Source organism: Chiloscyllium punctatum, chromosome 47 (assembly GCF_047496795.1).
Source record: "Chiloscyllium punctatum isolate Juve2018m chromosome 47, sChiPun1.3, whole genome shotgun sequence".
NCBI classification, from domain to species: Eukaryota; Metazoa; Chordata; class Chondrichthyes; order Orectolobiformes; family Hemiscylliidae; genus Chiloscyllium; species Chiloscyllium punctatum.
This window is the reverse complement of record NC_092785.1, coordinates 19,120,874-19,145,484: the sequence shown is the minus strand read 5'-3', so window position 1 is coordinate 19,145,484 and position 24,611 is coordinate 19,120,874. Positions and strand designations below refer to the sequence as shown.

Sequence of the window (24,611 nt, the reverse complement as noted above, 5' to 3'; positions counted from 1 at the left end):
GGGCTGGAGGGGATTACAGAGATAGGGAGGGGGTGTAGGGGGCATGTTGAGATGTTTGAGTGAGGGAGATTGTGGGTGATGAAGGCCCTTTGGAGGAAGTTGAAACCGAGGGGTTGGTGTGAAATCGGGTCCGGGCCCAGTGTGGCTGGAAACATGGCGATCCCATCAGTGACTGTGTTATCGCTCTCTGACAGGCAGCAGCTCAGACATCCCTGGAGGGGGCCTTCCTGAGGCGGAGAGCCAGGAGCTGACATGTCCCCGTGACCCCAGCGACTACGAGAAACAGAGGAAGAGAAGCAGGAAAATGGCAGTTCCGCTGCTGAGGGACAGGAGTCCCACACGGGCTACATCGAATCTCTTCCTTTAATGCCAGTCCGGGCTGGCAAGGCGGGCCTGGCTGGTCTTTGGGATCTTGCTGTGCATCGGCCCAGAAGATATTCTTTGTGAACCAAGTCAACCAGCCTCATCCAGTCACCTCACCAGCGTTTTCTCCCTGTTTGTCTGAACACCGCACCCCCCCTCCCACCCACAACCAACCCATTCCCCCTTCCAAAAGTCAACAACCCGTGCCCCAACATTCTGGGCAATCCAAGGGCACAGTGACCCCCCCCCCCCCCCCACCCCCGCCACCCCCAGCCCAAATCCTGCACCTTGACATTCTCTGGTTGACGTTCCCCGAAATTTCCCGGGCTCGCTCAAGGTGGGGCGAGAAGGCTGGCCAGGGAGGGCCCGTTCTGGAGGAGGCTAACTCCTCCTGCCCCCACCAACTCCCCCCCCAACCCCCCCTCCCTCCCCTCTGCCCGGTACCCCAATCCCATCTCCCCCCCCCCCCCCACTCCCCCCCCCCCCGTCAAACGGGTTCGTCACGTCGACTCTTCCCTGCCAGCTTCCGAGGACCGGAGATGCGGGAATACTCCTCCCGTCCGGCTGCTTCATCCGGCCCAGACACCCGGACCGTCGCCCCTTAGGGATGCGGAGCCACCGGGAGTCAGGGAGCGTTCCGAATCCGTGAAACGGGGACGGGCGGGGATGCTTTGAAGCCGAGGAGGGGCCTCAACCGAGGAAGAGACCGGGGAGCCGAGTTGGGGATCTGGAAGGCGGCGATCCGCTCTCTCCCAGGTTGGCGGAGGTCGGAAGGGAAGCCGAGCAGCGAGACAGACCCAGGAACCCACCGGCAAAAAAGGCTGTCTCCCGTGGCAATGCCTCTGCATGGAGCAGGAAGCCAGGAGCCGGTCAGCCTGAAGAGTCCCACCAGGAGAGCAAACGTTTCGAGCATTCCCAAACCGAAACGAGAGGCGGAAGTCCCAGAAACTTGATCCTTTCCCGGACGGAGTCTGGGAGACGAGGAGGAGACTGGGCGGACGCCTCGGCAGATCCTCACTCTGACCCACTGAGGATGAAGCCCTCGGGAGAGGGCAGCTTGGGAATCTCTCGCTGACCCGTGAAGGATTGCTCTCTGCTCGGCGCCGAGGAGGGGAACTGACGGACTGCACCCCCCACCCCCCCCCCCCCCCAAACTTAGAGCTATTGCTGTCCACCGAGGAAGCGCTTCCCTCCCTCCAATGGCTGACTTCCTGAAGATCGCCATCCTGGGTGCCCCGGGAGTGGGCAAGACAGCCATCATTCAGCAGTTTGTGTGGAACCAGTTTGCCGAGGGCGCCCGGGCCCCGCACAGCGGGGTGTACCACCCCTCTGTCGTCCTGAACGACCGCATTTACCACCTGGTCATCTTGGACATCCCAGCGTCGCTGGCCTTCACCGATAACCAACAGGTGAGGGAACCCCTGGCTCCGCTACCCCCAATGGTGCCAGGCCATTTGAGCCTGGACTGGCCTTTACACAGGACCATCAAGATGGCCGACCCGTCCCCATCTCCTTCGAACGCTTCACTCTTTTTAAGATTCATCCATGGGGTGAGGGCTATTACTGGCCGGGCCTGGTATTTATTGCCCATCCTGGAGGGCAGCTGAGGGGGAGCCGCGTTGCTGTGGGTCTGGAGTCACGTGGAGTTCAGGACATTTGTGAACCCAATGGTGGGCTTCCCCCCAACAATGGTTTCCCCGTTGGCACTCCACCCTGAACTCCAGATCCGTGTTGGATCCACATTTCCGCCACCAACTGTGGCAGGTTTGGAAGTCAGGCCTCAGACATTAACGGGGTCTCTGGATTGATAACGCCTCCGGGCCTTTCTCCCTTCCCCACCCCATCTCCCCCGCCCTCACCCAAGGTGCACCTTCAAACCCCATCTCAATCCAGCCACCGGCTGCCTTAAACAACATGCAGGTACAGCAGGTCGTGAAGAGGGCTAATAGCATGCTGGCCTTCATAACAAGAGGAATTGAGTCTAGGAGCAAAGAGGTGCTTCTGCAGCTGTACATGGCCCTGGTGAGACCACACCTGGAGTACTGTGTGCAGTTCCGGTCTCCAAATTTGAGGAAAGACATTCTGGCTATTGAGGGAGTGCAGCGTAGGTTCACGAGGTCAATTCCTGGAATGGTGGGACTACCTTACACTGAAAGACTGGAGCGACTGGGCTTGTATACCCTTGAGTTTAGAAGACTGAGAGGGGATCTGATTGAGACATATAAGATTATGAAAGGATTGGACACTCTGGAGGCAGGAAACATGTTTCCGCTGATGGGTGAGTGCCGAACCAGAGGGCACAGCTTAAAAATACGGGGTAGACCATTTAGGACAGAGATGAGGAGAAACTTCTTCACCCAGAGAGTGGTGGCTGTGTGGAATGCTCTGCCCCAGAGGGCAGTGGAGGCCCAGTCTCTGGATTCGTTTAAGAAAGAGTTGGATAGAGCTCTTAAAGATAGTGGAATCAAGGGTTATGGAGATAAGGCAGGAAGAGGATACTGATTGAGGATGAACAGCCATGACCATATTGAATGGTGGTGTTGGCTCAAAGGGCCAAACGGGCTACTCCTGCATCTATTGTCAATTGCCACATGTTCTTGCCCTTCAGGTGACACCCCACTCCATGCCCCACAAGCTTTGCAGGCAGCGTACGCCCCTCAGGGATATCCCCTTCACCCCACGCTCCTCCCTCGACGTCCCGACACACTGCTCTGTCAGTGAGTCTGGGGTTGGGTGGAACAGAGAGAGAGGGTGCCTCCTGCTGGCTACCACTGGGCGAGCAGATGCAGCGATTGACCATGAGGTCGGGGGGGGGGGGAGTGGTGGTGTTTGAGGGTGCGCCAGGCAGTAACACTGAAGGCAGCTTCCAGAGAGTTCCAGGGTCAGGATGGCGATGCTGCTTCGGCTGCTCCCATGTGTCTGCTGGCCTCCTCGTTCGAAACGGTGCACGACCAAAGGTTCGGAATGGGCAGCTGTTCAACAGGATGTGGAAAGGGATGCACAGCTTGGAGACAGCCAACACTCCAACCACCAAATCCCATTCGTCAATAAAACCATACACGGTGACTCCCAGTGTGATACAGAGACAGGAACTGTACACGGTGACTCCCAGTGTGATACACAGACTGGGACTGTACACGGTGACTCCCAGTGTGATACAGAGACCGGAACTGTACACAGTGACTCCCAGTGTGATACAGAGACAGGAGCTGTACACGGTGACCCCCAGTGTGATACAGAGACAGGAGCTGTACACAGTGACTCCCAGTGTGATACAGAGACAGGAGCTGTACATAGTGACTCCCAGTGTGATACAGACACTGGAACTGTACACGGTGACTCCCAGTGTGATACAGAGACCGGAACTGTACACGGTGACTCCCAGTGAGATACAGAGACAGGAACTGTACACGGTGACTCCCAGTGTGATACAGAGACCGGAACTGTACACGGTGACTCCCAGTGTGATACAGAGACAGGAACTGTACACGGTGACTCCCAGTATGATACAGAGACAGGAACTGTAACAGTGACTCCCAGTGTGATACAGAGACCGGAACTGTACACGGTGACTCCCAGTATGATACAGAGACAGGAACTGTAACAGTGACTCCCAGTGTGATACAGAGACAGGAACTGTAACGGTGACTCCCAGTGTGATACAGAGGCAGGAGCTGTACATAGTGACTCCCAGTGTGATACAGAGACAGGAACTGTACACGGTGACTCCCAGTGTGAGACAGAGGCAGGAACTGTAAAGGTGACTCCCAGTGTGATACAGAGACAGGAACTGTAAAGGTGACTCCCAGTGTGATACAGAGGCAGGAGCTGTACATAGTGACTCCCAGTGTGATACAGACACTGGAACTGTACACAGTGACTCACAGTGTGATACAGAGACCGGAACTGTACACAGTGACTCCCAGTGTGATACAGACACAGGAGCTGTACACGGTGACTCCCAGTGTGATACAGAGACTGGAACTGTACACAGTGACTCCCAGTGTGATACAGAGATCGGAACTGTACACAGTGACTCCCAGTGTGAAACAGAGACCGGAACTGTTCACGGTGACTCCCAGTGTGATACAGAGGTGGAACTGTACACGGTGACTCCCAGTGTGATACAGAGACAGGAACTGTACACAGTGACTCCCAGTGTGATTCAGAGACAGGAACTGTACACGGTGACTCCCAGCGTGATACAGAGACTAGAACTGTGCACAGTGACTCCCAGTGTGATACAGAGACCGGAAATGTACACAGCCACTCCCAGTGTGATACAGAGACTGGATCTGTACATGATGACTTCCAGTGTGATACAGAGACTGGAACTGTACACAGTGACTCCCAGTGTGATACAGAGACTGGAACTGTACACGGTGACTCCCAGTGTGATACAGAGACAGGAACTGTACACGGTGACTCCCAGTGTGATACAGAGACTGGAACTGTACACAGTGACTCCCAGTGTGATACAGAGACAGGGACTGTACACAGTGACTCCCAGTGTGATACAGAGACCGGAACTGTACACAGTGACTCCCAGTGTGATACAGAGACAGGGACTGTACACAGTAACTCCCAGTGTGATACAGAGACAGGGACTGTACACAGTGACTCCCAGTGTGATACAGAGACAGGGACTGTACACGGTGACTCCCAGTGTGATACAGAGACTGGAACTGTACACAGTGACTCCCAGTGTGATACAGAGACAGGGATGTACACAGAGACTCCCAGTGTGATACAGAGACTGAAAGTGTACACGGTGACTCCCAGTGTGATACAGAGACTGGAACTGTACACGGTGACTCCCAGTGTGATACAGAGACCGGAACTGTACACGGTGACTCCCAGTGTGATACAGAGACCAGAACTGTACACGGTGACTCCCAGTGTGATACAGAGACCGGAACTGTACACTGTGACTCCCACTGTAATACAGAGACCGGCACTGTACACGGTGACTCCCAGTGTGATACAGAGACGGGAACTGTACACAGTGACTCCCAGTGTGATACAGAGACTGGAACTGTACACGGTGACTCCCAGTGTGATACAGAGATCGGAACTGTACACGGTGACTCCCAGTGTGATACAGAGACCAGAACTGTACACAGTGACTCCCAGTGTGATACAGAGACCGGAACTGTACACAGTGACTCCCAGTGTGATACAGAGACCGGAACTGTACACAGTGACTCCCAGTGTGATACAGAGACCGGAACTGTACACAGTGACTCCCAGTGTGATACAGAGACAGGAACTGTACACAGTGACTCCCAGTGTGATACAGAGACAGGGACTGTACACAGTGACTCCCAGTGTGATACAGAGACAGGAACTGTACACGGTGACTCCCAGTGTGATACAGAGACTGGAACTGTACACAGTGACTCCCAGTGTGATACAGAGACAGGGATGTACACAGTGACTCCCAGTGTGATACAGAGACTGAAAGTGTACACGGTGACTCCCAGTGTGATACAGAGACTGGAACTGTACACGGTGACTCCCAGTGTGATACAGAGACTAGAACTCTGCACAGTGACTCCCAGTGTGATCCAGAGACCGGAACTGTACATGGTGACTCCCAGTGTGATACAGAGACAGGAGCTGTACACAGTGACTCCCAGTGTGATACAGAGACAGGGACTGTACACAGTGACTCCCAGTGTCAAACAGAGACTGGAACTGTACACAGTGACTCCCAGTGTGATACAGAGACAGGGATGTACACGGTGACTCCCAGTGTGATACAGAGACCGGAACTGTTCACGGTGACTCTCAGTGTGATACAGAGACCGGAACTGTTCACGGTGACTCCCAGTGTGATACAGAGACTGGAACTGTACACAGTGACTCCCAGTGTGATACAGAGACTGGAACTGTACACGGTGACTACCAGTGTGATTCAGAGACAGGAACTGTACACAGTGACTCCCAGTGTGATACAGAGACTGGAACTGTACACGGTGACTCCCAGTGTGATACAGAGACCGGAACTGTACAATGTGACTCCCAGTGTGATACAGAGGCAGAAGCTGTACACAGTTACTCCCAGTGTGATACAGAGACAGGAACTGTACGCGTTGACTCCCCGTGAGATACAGAGACAGGAACTGTACACAGTGACTCCCAGTGTGATACAGAGACCGGAACTGTTCACGGTGACTCCCCGTGTGATCCATAGACCGGAACTGTACACGGTGACTCCCAGTGTGATACAGAGACTGGAACTGTACACATTGACTCCCAGTGTGATACAGAGATCGGAACTGTACACAGTGACTCCCAGTGTGATACAGAGACCGGAACTGTACACAGTGACTCCCAGTGTGATACAGAGACAGGAACTGTACACGGTGACTCCCAGTGTGATACAGAGACCGGAACTGTTCACGGTGACTCCCAGTGTGATACAGAGACTGGAACTGTACACAGTGACTCCCAGTGTGATACAGAGACCGGAACTGTACACAGTGACTCCCAGTGTGATACAGAGACAGGAACTGTACACGGTGACTCCCAGTGTGATACAGAGACCGGAACTGTACACAGTGACACCCAGTGTGATACAGAGACCGGAATTGTTCACGGTGACTCCCAGTGTGATACAGAGACAGGAACTGTACACAGTGACTCCCAGTGAGATACAGAGACCGGGACTGTACACGGTGACTCCCAGTGTGATACAGACACAGGAGCTGTACACGGTGACTCCCAGTGTGATACAGAGGCAGGAGCTGTACATGGTGACTCCCAGTGTGATACAGACACAGGAACTGTATACAGTGACTCCCAGTGTGAAACAGAGACCGGAACTGTACACAGTGACTCCCAGTGTGATGCAGAGACTGGAACTGTACACAGTGACTCCCAGTGTGATACAGAGACTAGAACTGTGCACAGTGACTCCCAGTGTGAAACAGAGACCGGAACTGTACACAGTGACTCCCAGTGTGATACAGAGACCGGAACTGTACACAGCCACTCCCAGTGTGATACAGAGACTGGAACTGTACACAGTGACTCCCAGTGTGATGCAGAGACTGGAACTGTACACAGAGACTCCCCGTGTGATACAGAGACCGGAACTGTACACAGAGACTCCCCGTGTGATACAGAGACCGGAACTGTACACGGTGACTCCCAGTGTGATACAGAGACAGGAACTGTACACAGTGACTCCCAGTGTAATACAGAGACCGGCACTGTACACGGTGACACCCAGTGTGATACAGAGACCGGAACTGTCAACAGTGACTCCCAGCGTGATACAGAGACCGGAACTGTACACAGTGACTCCCAGTGTGAGACAGACACAGGAACTGTATACAGTGACTCCCAGTGTGAAACAGAGACCGGAACTGTACACGGTGACTCCCAGTGTGATGCAGAGACCGGAACTGTACACAGTGACTCCCAGTGTGATGCAGAGACTGGAACTGTACACAGAGACTCCCCGTGTGATACAGAGACCGGAACTGTACACGGTGACTCCCAGTGTGATACAGAGACTGGAACTGTACACAGTGACTCCCAGTGTAATACAGAGACCGGCACTGTACACGGTGACACCCAGTGTGATACAGAGACCGGAACTGTCAACAGTGACTCCCAGCGTGATACAGAGACCGGAACTGTACACAGTGACTCCCAGTGTGATACAGAGACCGGAACTGTACACAGTGACTCCCAGTGTGCTACAGAGACCGGAACTGTACACAGCCACTGCCAGTGTGGTACAGAGACTGGATCTGTACACGGTGACTCCCAGTGTGATACAGAGACAGGAACTGTACACAGTGACTCCCAGTGTGATACAGAGACAGGGACTGTACACAGTGACTCCCAGTGTGATACAGAGACAGGAACTGTACACGGTGACTCCCAGTGTGATACAGAGGCAGGAGCTGTACACAGTGACTCCCAGTGTGATACAGAGACCGGAACTGTACACGGTGACTCCCAGTGTGATACAGAGACCAGAACTGTACACAGTGACTCCCAGTGTGATACAGAGACAGGAACTGTACACAGTGACTCCCAGTGTGATACAGAGACAGGGACTGTACACGGTGACACCCAGTGTGATACAGAGACCGGAACTGTACACGGTGACTCCCAGTGTGATACAGAGACCAGAGCTGTACACAGTGACTCCCAGTGTGATACAGAGACCGGAACTGTACACAGTGACTCCCAGTGTGATACAGAGACCGGAACTGTACACAGTGACTCCCAGTGTGATACAGAGACCAGAACTGTACACAGTGACTCCCAGTGTGATACAGAGACAGGGACTGTACACGGTGACTCCCAGTGTGATACAGAGACCGGAACTGTACACGGTGACTCCCAGTGTGATACAGAGACCAGAACTGTACACAGTGACTCCCAGTGTGATACAGAGACCGGAACTGTACACAGTGACTCCAAGTGTGATACAGAGACCGGAACTGTACACAGTGACTCCCAGTGTGATACAGAGACCGGAACTGTACACGGTTACTCCCAGTGTGATACAGAGACCAGAACTGTACACAGTGACTCCCAGTGTGATACAGAGACCGGAACTGTACACAGTGACTCCCAGTGTGATACAGAGACCAGAACTGTACACAGTGACTCCCAGTGTGATACAGAGACAGGAACTGTACACGGTGACTCCCAGTGTGATACAGAGACAGAAGCTGTACACAGTGACTCCCAGTGTGACACAGAGACCGGAACTGTACACGGTGACTCCCAGTGTGATACAGAGACCAGAACTGTACACAGTGACTCCCAGTGTGATACAGAGACCGGAACTGTACACAGTGACTCCCAGTGTGATACAGAGACAGAAGCTGTACACAGTGACTCCCAGTGTGATACAGAGACCGGAACTGTACACGGTGACTCCCAGTGTGATACAGAGACCAGAACTGTACACAGTGACTCCCAGTGTGATACAGAGACCGGAACTGTACACAGTGACTCCCAGTGTGATACAGAGACCGGAACTGTACACGGTGACTCCCAGTGTGATACAGAGACAGAAGCTGTACACAGTGACTCCCAGTGTGATACAGAGACCGGAACTGTACACGGTGACTCCCAGTGTGATACAGAGACCAGAACTGTACACAGTGACTCCCAGTGTGATACAGAGACCGGAACTGTACACAGTGACTCCCAGTGTGATACAGAGACCGGAACTGTACACGGTGACTCCCAGTGTGGTACAGAGACCGGAACTGTACACGGTGACTCCCAGTGTGATACAGAGACCGGAACTGTACTCAGTGACTCCCAGTGTGATACAGAGACCGGAACTGTACACGGTGACTCCCAGTGTGATACAGAGACCGGAACTGTACACGGTGACTCCCAGTGTGATACAGAGACCGGAACTGTACACAGTGACTCCCAGTGTGATACAGAGACCGGAACTGTACACAGTGACTCCAAGTGTGATACAGAGACCAGAACTGTACACAGTGACTCCCAGTGTGATACAGAGACAGGGACTGTACACGGTGACTCCCAGTGTGATACAGAGAACGGAACTGTACACGGTGACTCCCAGTGTGATACAGAGACCAGAACTGTACACAGTGACTCCCAGTGTGATACAGAGACCGGAACTGTACACAGTGACTCCCAGTGTGATACAGAGACCGGAACTTTACACAGTGACTCCCAGTGTGATACAGACACCAGAACTGTACACAGTGACTCCCAGTGTGATACAGAGACAGGGACTGTACACGGTGACTCCCAGTGTGATACAGAGACAGGAACTGTACACGGTGACTCCCAGTGTGATACAGAGACAGGGACTGTACACGGTGACTCCCAGTGTGATAGAGACCGGAACTGTACACGGTGACTCCCAGTGTGATACAGAGACCAGAACTGTACACAGTGACTCCCAGTGTGATACAGAGACCGGAACTGTACACAGTGACTCCCAGTGTGATACAGAGACCGGAACTGTACAATGTGACTCCCAGTGTGATACAGAGACAGGAGCTGTACACAGTTACTCCCAGTGTGATACAGAGACAGGAACTGTACGCGTTGACTCCCCGTGAGATACAGAGACAGGAACTGTACACAGTGACTCCCAGTGTGATACAGAGACCGGAACTGTTCACGGTGACTCCCCGTGTGATCCAGAGACCGGAACTGTACACGGTGACTCCCAGTGTGATACAGAGACTGGAACTGTACACATTGACTCCCAGTGTGATACAGAGACTGGAACTGTACACAGTGACTCCCAGTGTGATACAGAGACTGGAACTGTACACAGTGACTCCCAGTGTGATACAGAGACTTGAACTGTTCACGGTGACTCCCAGTGTTATACAGAGACCGGAACTGTACACAGTGACTCCCAGTGTGATACAGAGACTGAAACTATTCACAGAGACTCCCAGTGTGATACAGAGACAGGAACTGTACACGGTGACTCCCAGTGTGATACAGAGACTGGAACTGTACACGGTGACTCCCAGTGTGATACAGAGACCGGGACTGTGCAAAGTGACTCCCAGTGTGATACAGAGACCGGAGCTGTACACAGTGACTCCCAGTGTGATACAGAGACAGGAACTGTACACAGTGACTCCCAGTGTGATACAGAGACAGGAGCTGTACACAGTGACTCCAGTGTGATACAGAGACAGGAACTGTACACAGTGACTCCCAGTTTGATACAGAGACCAGAACTGTACACATTGACTCCCAGTGTGACACAGAGACCGGAACTGTACACAGTGACTCCCAGTGTGAAACAGAGACAGGAAATGTACACAGTGACTCCCAGTGTGAAACAGACACAGGAACTGTACAGAGTGACTCCCAGTGTGATACAGAGACTGGAACTGTTCACGGTGACTCTCAGTGTGATACAGAGACAGGAACTGTACACAGTGACTCCCAGTGTGATACAGACACAGGAGCTGTACACGGTGACTCCCAGTGTGATACAGAGGCAGGAGCTGTACATGGTGACTCCCAGTGTGATACAGAGACTGGAACTGTACACAGTGACTCCCAGTGTGATACAGAGACAGGAACTGTACACAGTGACTCCCAGTGTGATACAGAGACTTGAACTGTTCACGGTGACTCCCAGTGTTATACAGAGACCGGAACTGTACACAGTGACTCCCAGTGTGATACAGAGACTGAAACTATTCACAGAGACTCCCAGTGTGATACAGAGACAGGAACTGTACACGGTGACTCCCAGTGTGATACAGAGACTGGAACTGTACACGGTGACTCCCAGTGTGATACAGAGACCGGGACTGTGCAAAGTGACTCCCAGTGTGATACAGAGACCGGAGCTGTACACAGTGACTCCCAGTGTGATACAGAGACAGGAACTGTACACAGTGACTCCCAGTGTGATACAGAGACAGGAGCTGTACACAGTGACTCCAGTGTGATACAGAGACAGGAACTGTACACAGTGACTCCCAGTTTGATACAGAGACCAGAACTGTACACATTGACTCCCAGTGTGACACAGAGACCGGAACTGTACACAGTGACTCCCAGTGTGAAACAGAGACAGGAAATGTACACAGTGACTCCCAGTGTGAAACAGACACAGGAACTGTACAGAGTGACTCCCAGTGTGATACAGAGACTGGAACTGTTCACGGTGACTCTCAGTGTGATACAGAGACAGGAACTGTACACAGTGACTCCCAGTGTGATACAGACACAGGAGCTGTACACGGTGACTCCCAGTGTGATACAGAGGCAGGAGCTGTACATGGTGACTCCCAGTGTGATACAGACACAGGAACTGTATACAGTGACTCCCAGTGTGAAACAGAGACCGGAACTGTACACAGTGACTCCCAGTGTGATGCAGAGACTGGAACTGTACACAGTGACTCCCAGTGTGATACAGAGACTAGAACTGTGCACAGTGACTCCCAGTGTGAAACAGAGACCGGAACTGTACACAGTGACTCCCAGTGTGATACAGAGACCGGAACTGTACACAGCCACTCCCAGTGTGATACAGAGACTGGAACTGTACACAGTGACTCCCAGTGTGATGCAGAGACTGGAACTGTACACAGAGACTCCCCGTGTGATACAGAGACCGGAACTGTACACAGAGACTCCCCGTGTGATACAGAGACCGGAACTGTACACGGTGACTCCCAGTGTGATACAGAGACAGGAACTGTACACAGTGACTCCCAGTGTAATACAGAGACCGGCACTGTACACGGTGACACCCAGTGTGATACAGAGACCGGAACTGTCAACAGTGACTCCCAGCGTGATACAGAGACCGGAACTGTACACAGTGACTCCCAGTGTGATACAGACACAGGAACTGTATACAGTGACTCCCAGTGTGAAACAGAGACCGGAACTGTACACAGTGACTCCCAGTGTGATGCAGAGACCGGAACTGTACACAGTGACTCCCAGTGTGATGCAGAGACTGGAACTGTACACAGAGACTCCCCGTGTGATACAGAGACCGGAACTGTACACGGTGACTCCCAGTGTGATACAGAGACAGGAACTGTACACAGTGACTCCCAGTGTAATACAGAGACCGGCACTGTACACGGTGACACCCAGTGTGATACAGAGACCGGAACTGTCAACAGTGACTCCCAGCGTGATACAGAGACCGGAACTGTACACAGTGACTCCCAGTGTGATACAGAGACCGGAACTGTACACAGTGACTCCCAGTGTGCTACAGAGACCGGAACTGTACACAGCCACTGCCAGTGTGGTACAGAGACTGGATCTGTACACGGTGACTCCCAGTGTGATACAGAGACAGGAACTGTACACAGTGACTCCCAGTGTGATACAGAGACAGGGACTGTACACAGTGACTCCCAGTGTGATACAGAGACAGGAACTGTACACGGTGACTCCCAGTGTGATACAGAGGCAGGAGCTGTACACAGTGACTCCCAGTGTGATACAGAGACCGGAACTGTACACGGTGACTCCCAGAGTGATACAGAGACCAGAACTGTACACAGTGACTCCCAGTGTGATACAGAGACAGGAACTGTACACAGTGACTCCCAGTGTGATACAGAGACAGGGACTGTACACGGTGACACCCAGTGTGATACAGAGACCGGAACTGTACACGGTGACTCCCAGTGTGATACAGAGACCAGAGCTGTACACAGTGACTCCCAGTGTGATACAGAGACCGGAACTGTACACAGTGACTCCCAGTGTGATACAGAGACCGGAACTGTACACAGTGACTCCCAGTGTGATACAGAGACCAGAACTGTACACAGTGACTCCCAGTGTGATACAGAGACAGGGACTGTACACGGTGACTCCCAGTGTGATACAGAGACCGGAACTGTACACGGTGACTCCCAGTGTGATACAGAGACCAGAACTGTACACAGTGACTCCCAGTGTGATACAGAGACCGGAACTGTACACAGTGACTCCAAGTGTGATACAGAGACCGGAACTGTACACAGTGACTCCCAGTGTGATACAGAGACCGGAACTGTACAATGTGACTCCCAGTGTGATACAGAGACAGGAGCTGTACACAGTTACTCCCAGTGTGATACAGAGACAGGAACTGTACGCGTTGACTCCCCGTGAGATACAGAGACAGGAACTGTACACAGTGACTCCCAGTGTGATACAGAGACCGGAACTGTTCACGGTGACTCCCCGTGTGATCCAGAGACCGGAACTGTACACGGTGACTCCCAGTGTGATACAGAGACTGGAACTGTACACATTGACTCCCAGTGTGATACAGAGACTGGAACTGTACACAGTGACTCCCAGTGTGATACAGAGACCGGAACTGTACACAGTGACTCCCAGTGTGATACAGAGACAGGAACTGTACACGGTGACTCCCAGTGTGATACAGAGACCGGAACTGTTCACGGTGACTACCAGTGTGATACAGAGACTGGAAGTGTACACAGTGACTCCCAGTGTGAAACAGAGACAGGAACTGTACACAGTGACTCCCAGTGTGATACAGAGACTTGAACTGTTCACGGTGACTCCCAGTGTTATACAGAGACCGGAACTGTACACAGTGACTCCCAGTGTGATACAGAGACTGAAACTATTCACAGAGACTCCCAGTGTGATACAGAGACAGGAACTGTACACGGTGACTCCCAGTGTGATACAGAGACTGGAACTGTACACGGTGACTCCCAGTGTGATACAGAGACCGGGACTGTGCAAAGTGACTCCCAGTGTGATACAGAGACCGGAGCTGTACACAGTGACTCCCAGTGTGATACAGAGACAGGAACTGTACACAGTGACTCCCAGTGTGATACAGAGACAGGAGCTGTACACAGTGACTCCAGTGTGATACAGAGACAGGAACTGTACACAGTGACTCCCAGTTTGATACAGAGACCAGAACTGTACACATTGACTCCCAGTGTGACACAGAGACCGGAACTGTACACAGTGACTCCCAGTGTGAAACAGAGACAGGAAATGTACACAGTGACTCCCAGTGTGAAACAGACACAGGAACTGTACAGAGTGACTCCCAGTGTGATACAGAGACTGGAACTGTTCACGGTGACTCTCAGTGTGATACAGAGACAGGAACTGTACACAGTGACTCCCAGTGTGATACAGAGACAGGAACTGTTCACGGTGACTCTCAGTGTGATACAGAGACAGGAAATGTACACAGTGACTCCCAGTGTGATACAGAGACTGGAACTGTTCACGGTGAATCTCAGTGTGATACAGAGACAGGAACTGTACACGGTGACTCCCAGTGTGATACAGAGACCGGAACTGTTCACGGTGACTCTCAGTGTGATACAGAGACAGGAAATGTACACAGTGACTCCCAGTGTGATACAGAGACTGGAACTGTTCACGGTGAATCTCAGTGTGATACAGAGACTGGATCTGTACACGGTGACTCCCAGTGTGATACAGAGACAGGAACTGTACACAGTGACTCCCAGTGTGATACAGAGACAGGGACTGTACACAGTGACTCCCAGTGTGATACTGAGACAGGAACTGTACACGGTGACTCCCAGTGTGATACAGAGGCAGGAGCTGTACACAGTGACTCCCAGTGTGATACAGAGACCGGAACTGTACACGGTGACTCCCAGTGTGATACAGAGACCAGAACTGTACACAGTGACTCCCAGTGTGATACAGAGACCGGAACTGTACACAGTGACTCCCAGTGTGATACAGAGACAGGGACTGTACACGGTGACACCCAGTGTGATACAGAGACCAGAACTGTACACAGTGACTCCCAGTGTGATACAGAGACCGGAACTGTACACAGTGACTCCCAGTGTGATACAGAGACCGGAACTGTACACAGTGACTCCCAGTGTGATACAGAGACCAGAACTGTACACAGTGACTCCCAGTGTGATACAGAGACAGGGACTGTACACGGTGACTCCCAGTGTGATACAGAGACCGGAACTGTACACGGTGACTCCCAGTGTGATACAGAGACCAGAACTGTACACAGTGACTCCCAGTGTGATACAGAGACCGGAACTGTACACAGTGACTCCCAGTGTGATACAGAGACCGGAACTGTACACGGTGACTCCCAGTGTGATACAGAGACCAGAACTGTACACAGTGACTCCCAGTGTGATACAGAGACCGGAACTGTACACAGTGACTCCCAGTGTGATACAGAGACCAGAACTGTACACAGTGACTCCCAGTGTGATACAGAGACAGGAACTGTACACGGTGACTCCCAGTGTGATACAGAGACAGAAGCTGTACACAGTGACTCCCAGTGTGATACAGAGACCGGAACTGTACACGGTGACTCCCAGTGTGATACAGAGACAGGAACTGTACACAGTGACTCCCAGTGTGATACAGAGACCGGAACTGTACACAGTGACTCCCAGTGTGATACAGAGACCGGAACTGTACACGGTGACTCCCAGTGTGATACAGAGACAGGGACTGTACACGGTGACACCCAGTGTGATACAGAGACCGGAATGTACACGGTGACTCCCAGTGTGATACAGAGACCGGAACTGTACACAGTGACTCCCAGTGTGATACAGAGACCGGAACTGTACACAGTGACTCCCAGTGTGATACAGAGACCGGAACTGTACACAGTGACTCCCAGTGTGATACAGAGACCAGAACTGTACACAGTGACTCCCAGTGTGATACAGAGACAGGGACTGTACACGGTGACTCCCAGTGTGATACAGAGACCGGAACTGTACACGGTGACTCCCAGTGTGATACAGAGACCAGAACTGTACACAGTGACTCCCAGTGTGATACAGAGACCGGAACTGTACACAGTGACTCCCAGTGTGATACAGAGACCGGAACTGTACACAGTGACTCCCAGTGTGATACAGAGACCAGAACTGTACACAGTGACTCCCAGTGTGATACAGAGACAGGGACTGTACACGGTGACTCCCAGTGTGATACAGAGACAGGAACTGTACACGGTGACTCCCAGTGTGATACAGAGACAGGAACTGTACACGGTGACTCCCAGTGTGATACAGAGACTGGGACTGTACACGGTGACTCCCAGTGTGATAGAGACCGGAACTGTACACGGTGACTCCCAGTGTGATACAGAGACCAGAACTGTACACAGTGACTCCCAGTGTGATACAGAGACCGGAACTGTACACAGTGACTCCCAGTGTGATACAGAGACTGGATGTGTACACGGTGACTCCCAGTGTGATACAGAGACAGGAACTGTACACAGTGACTCCCAGTGTGATACAGAGACAGGGATGTACACGGTGACTCCCAGTTTGATACAGAGACCGGAACTGTTCACGGTGACTCTCAGTGTGATACAGAGACCGGAACTGTTCACGGTGACTCCCAGTGTGATACAGAGACTGGAACTGTACACAGTGACTCCCAGTGTGATACAGAGACAGGAACTGTACACAGTGACTCCCAGTGTGATACAGAGACTGGAACTGTTCACGGTGACTACCAGTGTGATTCAGAGACAGGAACTGTACACAGTGACTCCCAGTGTGATACAGAGACTGGAACTGTTCACGGTGACTCCCAGTGTGAAACAGAGACCGGAACTGTACAATGTGACTCCCAGTGTGATACAGAGACAGGAGCTGTACACAGTTACTCCCAGTGTGATACAGAGACAGGAACTGTACGCGTTGACTCCCCGTGAGATACAGAGACAGGAACTGTACACAGTGACTCCCAGTGTGATACAGAGACCGGAACTGTTCACGGTGACTCCCCGTGTGATCCAGAGACCGGAACTGTACACGGTGACTCCCAGTGTGATACAGAGACTGGAACTGTACACATTGACTCCCAGTGTGATACAGAGACTGGAACTGTACACAGTGACTCCCAGTGTGATACAGAGACCGGAACTGTACACAGTGACTCCCAGTGTGATACAGAGACAGGAACAGTACACGGTGACTCCCAGTGTGATACAGAGACCGGAACTGTTCACAGTGACTACCAGTGTGATACAGAGACTGGAAGTGTACACAGTGACTCCCAGTGTGATACAGAGACTTGAACTGTTCACGGTGACTCCCAGTGTTATACAGAGACCGGAACTGTACACAGTGACTCCCAGTGTGATACAGAGACTGGAACTATTCACAGAGACTCCCAGTGTGATACAGAGACAGGAACTGTACACGGTGACTCCCAGTGTGATACAGAGACTGGAACTGTACACGGTGACTCCCAGTGTGATACAGAGACCGGGACTGTGCAAAGTGACTCCCAGTGTGATACAGAGACCGGAGCTGTACACAGTGACTCCCAGTGTGATACAGAGACAGGAACTGTACACAGTGACTCCCAGTGTGATACAGAGACAGGAGCTGTACACAGTGACTCCAGTGTGATACAGAGACAGGAACTGTACACAGTGACTCCCAGTTTGATACAGAGACCAGAACTGTACACATTGACTCCCAGTGTGACACAGAGACCGGAACTGTACACAGTGACTCCCAGTGTGAAACAGAGACAGGAACTGTACACAGTGACTCCCAGTGTGAAACAGACACAGGAACTGTACAGAGTGACTCCCAGTGTGATACAGAGACTGGAACTGTTCACGGTGACTCTCAGTGTGATACAGAGACAGGAACTGTACACGGTGACTCCCAGTGTGATACAGAGACCGGAACTGTTCACGGTGATTCTCAGTGTGATACAGAGACAGGAAATGTACACAGTGACTCCCAGTGTGATACAGAGACTGGAACTGTTCACGGTGAATCTCAGTGTGATACAGAGACAGGAACTGTACACGGTGACTCCAAGTGTGATACAGAGACTGGAACTGTACACGGTGTCTCTCAGTGTGATACAGAGACAGGGACTGTACACGGTTACTCCCAGTGTGATACAGAGACCGGAACTGAATACGGTGACTCCCAGTGTGATACAGAGACAGGAACTGTACACGGTGACTCCCAGTGTGATGCAGAGACTGGGACTTTGAAAAGTGACTCCCAGTGTGATACAGAGACTGGGACTGTACACAGTGTCTCCCAGTGTGATACAGAGACTGGAACTGTACACAGTGACTCCCAGTGTGATACAGAGACTGGAAATGTACACAGTGACTCCCAGTGTGATACAGAGACAGGAACTGTACACGGTGACTCCCAGTGTGATACAGAGACTGGAACTGTTCACGGTGACTCCCAGTGTGATACAGAGACTGGAACTGTACACGGTGACTCCCCGTGTGATACAGAGACAGGAACTGTATACAGTGACTCCCAGTGTGATACAGAGACCGGGACTGTACACGGTGACTCCCAGTGTGATACAGAGACTGGGACTGTACACAGTGACTCCCAGTGTGATACAGAGACCAGAACTGTTCACGGTGACTCACAGTGTGATACAGAGACGGAACTGTATACAGTGACTCCCAGTGTGATACAGAAACCGGGACTGTACACGGTGACTCCCAGTGTGATACAGAGACAGGAACTGTACACAGTGACTCCCATTGTGATACAGAGACTGGAACTGTACACGGTGACTCCCAGAGTGATACAGAGACCGGGACTGTACACGGTGACTCCCAGTGTGATACAGAGACCGGAGCTGTACACAGTGACTCCCAGTGTGATACAGAGACCGGGAGTGTACACAGTGACTCCCAGTGTGATACAGAGACAGGAGCTGTACACAGTGACTCCAGTGTGATACAGAGACAGGAACTGTACACAGTGACTCCCAGTTTGATACAGAGACCAGAACTGTACACAGTGACTCCCAGTGTGATACAGAGACTGGAACTGTACACAGTGACTCCCAGTGTGATACAGAGACAGGAACTGTTCACAGTGACTCCCAGTGTGAAACAGAGACAGGAACTGTACACAGTGACTCCCAGTGTGATACAGAGACTGGAACTGTTCACGGTGACTCTCAGTGTGATACAGAGACCGGAACTGTACACAGTGACTCCCAGTGTGAAACAGAGACAGGAACTGTACACAGTGACTCCCAGTGTGAAACAGAGACAGGAACTGTTCACAGTGACTCCCAGTGTGAAACAGAGACAGGAACTGTTCACAGTGACTCCCAGTGTGAAACAGAGACAGGAACTGTTCACGGTGACTCTCAGTGTGATACAGAGACCGGAACTGTACACAGTGACTCCCAGTGTGATACAGAGACTGGAACTGTTCACGGTGACTCCCAGTGTGATACAGAGACTGGGACTTTGCACAGTGACTCCCAGTGTGATACAGAGACTGGGACTGTACACAGTGTCTCCCAGTGTGATACAGAGACAGGGACTGTACACAGTGACTCCCAGTGTGATACAGAGACCGGAACTGTACACGGTGACTCCCAGTGTGATACAGAGACTGGGACTGTGCACGGTGACTCCCAGTGTGATACAGAGACCGGAACTGTACACAGTGACTCCCAGTGTGATACAGAGACCGGAACTGTACACTGTGACTCCCAGTGTGATACAGAGACCGGAACTGTACACGGTGACTCCCAGTGTGATACAGAGACTGGAACTGTACACGGTGACTCCCAGTGTGATACAGAGACAGGAACTGTACACGGTGACTCCCAGTGTGATACAGAGACAGGGACTGTACACAGTGACTCCCAGTGTGATACAGAGACAGGGACTGTACACAGTGACTCCCAGTGTGATACAGAGACCGGAACTGTACACTGTGACTCCCAGTGTGGTACAGAGACTGGGACTGTACACAGTGACTCCCAGTGTGATACAGAGACTGGGACTGTACACGGTGACTCCCAGTGTGATACAGAGACTGGAACTGTACACGGTGACTCCCAGTGTGATACAGAGACCGGAACTGTACACAGTGACTCCCAGTGTGATACAGAGACCAGAACTGTACACAGTGACTCCCCGTGTGATACAGAGACCGGAACTGTACACTGTGACTCCCAGTGTGATACAGAGACCGGAACTGTACACTGTGACTCCCAGTGTGATACAGAGTCCGGAACTGTACCCAGTGACTCCCAGTGTGATACAGACACCGGAACTGTCCACAGTGACTCCCAGTGTGATACAGAGACCGGAACTGTACACTGTGACTCCCAGTGTGATACAGAGTCCGGGACTGTACCCAGTGACTCCCAGTGTGATACAGACACCGGAAATGTGCAGAGTAATGCTGATCATGATGTCTCCATGATGTATTGTTCCTAAATGTCTTCTGGGTTCACTCACATCCTCCAGGGATAAACGTTTACCATCTGTCCAAGTGTATCTGCCATGAGACTGTAAAACGACAGCAATAGGGTTAACTCTCAAAATCCTTTCTGTACTCCCCAAAACCTGTCCACCAGCCAGACGCACAAGTCAGGGGTGTGATGGAATACCCCCCACTCCCCTGGGTGGGGGGCAGCTCCAACAACACTCACGAAGCTCAACCCCATCCAGGGACAAAACAGCCCCCGCTTGATTGGCCCCACACCCACAGGCACCCCCTCCCTCTCCCATCGACACTCAGCGTGCACCAACTGCAAGATGCCCGGCAGAAACTCGCCATCGTCCCTCAGGCAGCACCTTCCCCAATTACGACCGCTTCCATCTGTAAGGACCAGGGCAGCAGTTACGTGGGAAGACCTGCACGTTCCCCTCCAGGCCGCTCGCCGTCCTGACTCGGAAACGTATCACCGTCCCCTTCAGTGTCGCGGGGTCAGAATCCAGGAATTCCGTCCCTCCGGGCATTGGGGGGGGGGGGGTGGGGGGGTCGCAGCTCACCCCCAGCTTCTCAAGGCGGTAACTCGGGACGAGGCAGTAATCGCGAGGCCAGTTAAGGATGCCCAGGTCCCAGGAGGGAATGAAAACAAAGCATTCAGTCAAAGAACAAAGAAAATGTACAGCCCAGGAACAGGCCCTTCGGCCCTCCAAGCCTGAGCCTACCCAAATGTACCGTCTCAACCTGTCGGTCAGTTCCTCAGCATCTGTGTCCCTCTGCTGCCCACCTACTCACGTATCTGTCCAGACGCCTCTAAAATGAATCTGCCTCTCCCACCTCGGCTGGCAACGCGTTCCAAATGCCCACCACCCCCCGTGTGAAGTCCTTGCTGCGTGTATCCCCCCTTAAACTGTTCACCTCTCACCGTGACCGTGTCACATTCCCTGAGGTATCGAGTGACAGGTAGCCTGCTCCGACAGCTCTTTGTACAGCCAGCGCGATGGAACAGTCGGGAACCATTCAGCTCTTGTGTGAAGCTCCCTTCCCCTTCAGTCTGCATCGACTCAGTCACCCAGCCTTGTCCCCATCAGTACGAGTTGTCGTGAGATCCGGGAAGCTTTGTGACCGTGCTCGAGTCCTGCAGAACCTTCGGCCTAACTCGTCCATGCTGATCTGGCCCCCGTTTGTCAGTGTTTGGCCTCTCAACCTTCCATGTGCCTGTCCAAATCACTGTCATCTCATCGCTATCTATCCCTTCCTTTGCTAGTTTGTTCCAAAAAGGGCTCACAGTGATATACAACACAGAAACTGTCCCTTCTGTCCAACCCGTCCACGCCGACCAGATACCCAAAATTAATCTCATCCCATTTGCCAGCACCTGGCCCATATCCCTCCAAACCCTTCCTATTCATATACCCATCCAAATGCCTCTTAAATGTTGCAATTGTACCAGCCTCCACCACATCCTCTGGCAGCTCATTCCATACACGTACCACCCTCTGGGTGAAAAAGTTGCCCCTCAGGTCTCTTTGATATCTTTCCCCTCTCACCCTAAACCTATGCCCTCTAGTTCTGGACTCCCCCACCCCAGGGAAAAGACTTCGCCTATTTATCCTATCCATGCCCCCTCATAATTTTGTAAACCTCTATAAGGTCACCCCTCAGCCTCCCGACACTCCAGGGAAAACAGCCCCAGCCTGTTCAGCCTCCCCCTGTAGCTCAGATCCTCCAACCCTGGCAACATCCTTGTAAATCTTTTCTGAACCCTATCAAGTTTCACAACATCTTTCCGATAGGAAGGAGACCAGAATTGTAGGCAATAGTCCAACAGTGGCCTAACCAATGTCCTGTACAGCAGCAACATGACCTCCCAACTCCTGTACTCAATACTCTGACCAATAAAGGAAAGCATACCAAACGCTGCCTTCACTATCCTATCTACCTGCGACTCCACTTTCAAGGAGCGATAAGTGGAGCTGAAGGCTGATGTGTTTTCTCCCCCCCTCTTCCCCCCTCCCCCAAACCCAGGAGTGGATCGAGAGGTGGACGGAGACGGGCGATGAAGATATCCAACCTGCCCACGCCTACATCCTGGTCTATGACATCTGCTGTTTTGCCAGCTTCGAGTATATCAAGGCTGTACACCAACTCATCGTGGCAAAAAGGTGAGCCCACCCCCAGCCTGGGCACTGGGTGGAACCGGGCAAGGGTGACGGGGTGGTGGGAGGGTGGCGAAGAGGGGCATGCTAAATGCCCTCCCCGCGCTCTCCCCCACCCACTGCGGAGACAGATCCGGCGGTGGCACTCTGTCTGGTACCCCACAGGAACAGGCCATTCTGCCCCCTGCTCCAGCCTGTCCCACAGGAACGGGCCACTCAGCCCCTTGCTCCAGCCTGTCCCACAGGAACAGACCATTGAGCCCCCTGCTCCAGCCTGTCCCATAGGAACAGGAACAGGCCATTCAGCCCCCTGTTCCAGCCTGTCCCACAGGAACAGGCCATTCAGCCCGCTGTTCCAGCCTGTCCCACAGGAACAGGCCATTCAGCCCTCTGCTCCAGCCTATCCCACAGGAACAGGCCATTCAGCCTCCTGTTCCAGCCTGTCCCACAGGAACAGGCCATTCAGCCCCCTGCTCCAGCCTGACCCACCTCAGTCCCTTCTCCCCCCACCCCCCCATGCCCGACCCCACTAGCTGTGTTCTGACTGCACTCTCTCTCTGTCTCCCCCTGTCTGTCCAGGCCCCCTGGCTCGGGCAAGGTGCCCATCCTGATTGTGGGCAACAAGCGAGACCTGCAGCGGTGCAGGGTGGCGCCCCGGCACAACGTCGCCGCCCTGGTGAAGCGCTCCTGGAAGTGCGGCTACATCGAGTGCTCGGCCAAGTACAACTGGCACATCCTGTTGCTCTTCAAGGAGCTGCTGAAGACCACCGGCTGCCTGGCCTCCAGGGGCGCCCACGCCTCGGCCTGCCTGCAGGGGGGGCTACGAACCAACCGCTGCATCATCCTGTAACCAGGCAGCGGGGGGGGGGGGAGTGGGGGGCGGGGTGGGGACAGGGGGTGTGAGAGAGAGACACACTCACACACATACACACACACATACACAAATACACACACACACACATAAATACACACACACAAATGCACACACATAAATACACACAAATGCACACAGATATACACACACACGTACATACACGTACACACACATACACACACAAATACACATACACATACACACACACACACTCACACACGTACACATACACACACACATACACAAATACACACACATACACACACACAAATACACACACACATATACACATGCACACACATACACATATATACACACACTCGCACACATGCACACACACACACTCTCACGCACACCCACACATACACACATACACACACCCATACACACACACACTAACACACACACATACACACACACTCACACACTCTCACACACACACATACACACATACATACACACATACTCACA

At 52.5% G+C, this 24,611-nt stretch overlaps 1 protein-coding gene across 1 annotated transcript; it reads left to right on the top strand.

The window, feature by feature from the left end:
* The first annotated feature begins 867 nt into the window (after positions 1–867).
* Positions 868–24,139, top strand: LOC140468534 (ras-like protein family member 10B). The gene is made up of 3 exons (XM_072564622.1): positions 868–1,772; positions 23,136–23,272; positions 23,846–24,139. The coding sequence occupies exons 1-3, from the start codon at positions 1,563–1,565 to the stop codon at positions 24,114–24,116; spliced, it is 618 nt and encodes a 205-aa protein (XP_072420723.1). The 5' UTR covers positions 868–1,562; the 3' UTR covers positions 24,117–24,139.
* Positions 24,140–24,611: the final 472 nt, after the last annotated feature.

Excerpts from the sequence above, each read along its gene's own strand:
- LOC140468534 (XM_072564622.1), top strand. The coding sequence starts at position 1,563 with ATGGCTGACTTCCTGAAGATCGCCATCCTGGGTGCCCCGGGAGTGGGC. Across the intron at positions 1,773-23,135 it reads CCTTCACCGATAACCAACAG|GAGTGGATCGAGAGGTGGAC; the intron begins GTGAGGGAACCC and ends CCCCAAACCCAG. Across the intron at positions 23,273-23,845 it reads CAACTCATCGTGGCAAAAAG|GCCCCCTGGCTCGGGCAAGG; the intron begins GTGAGCCCACCC and ends CTGTCTGTCCAG.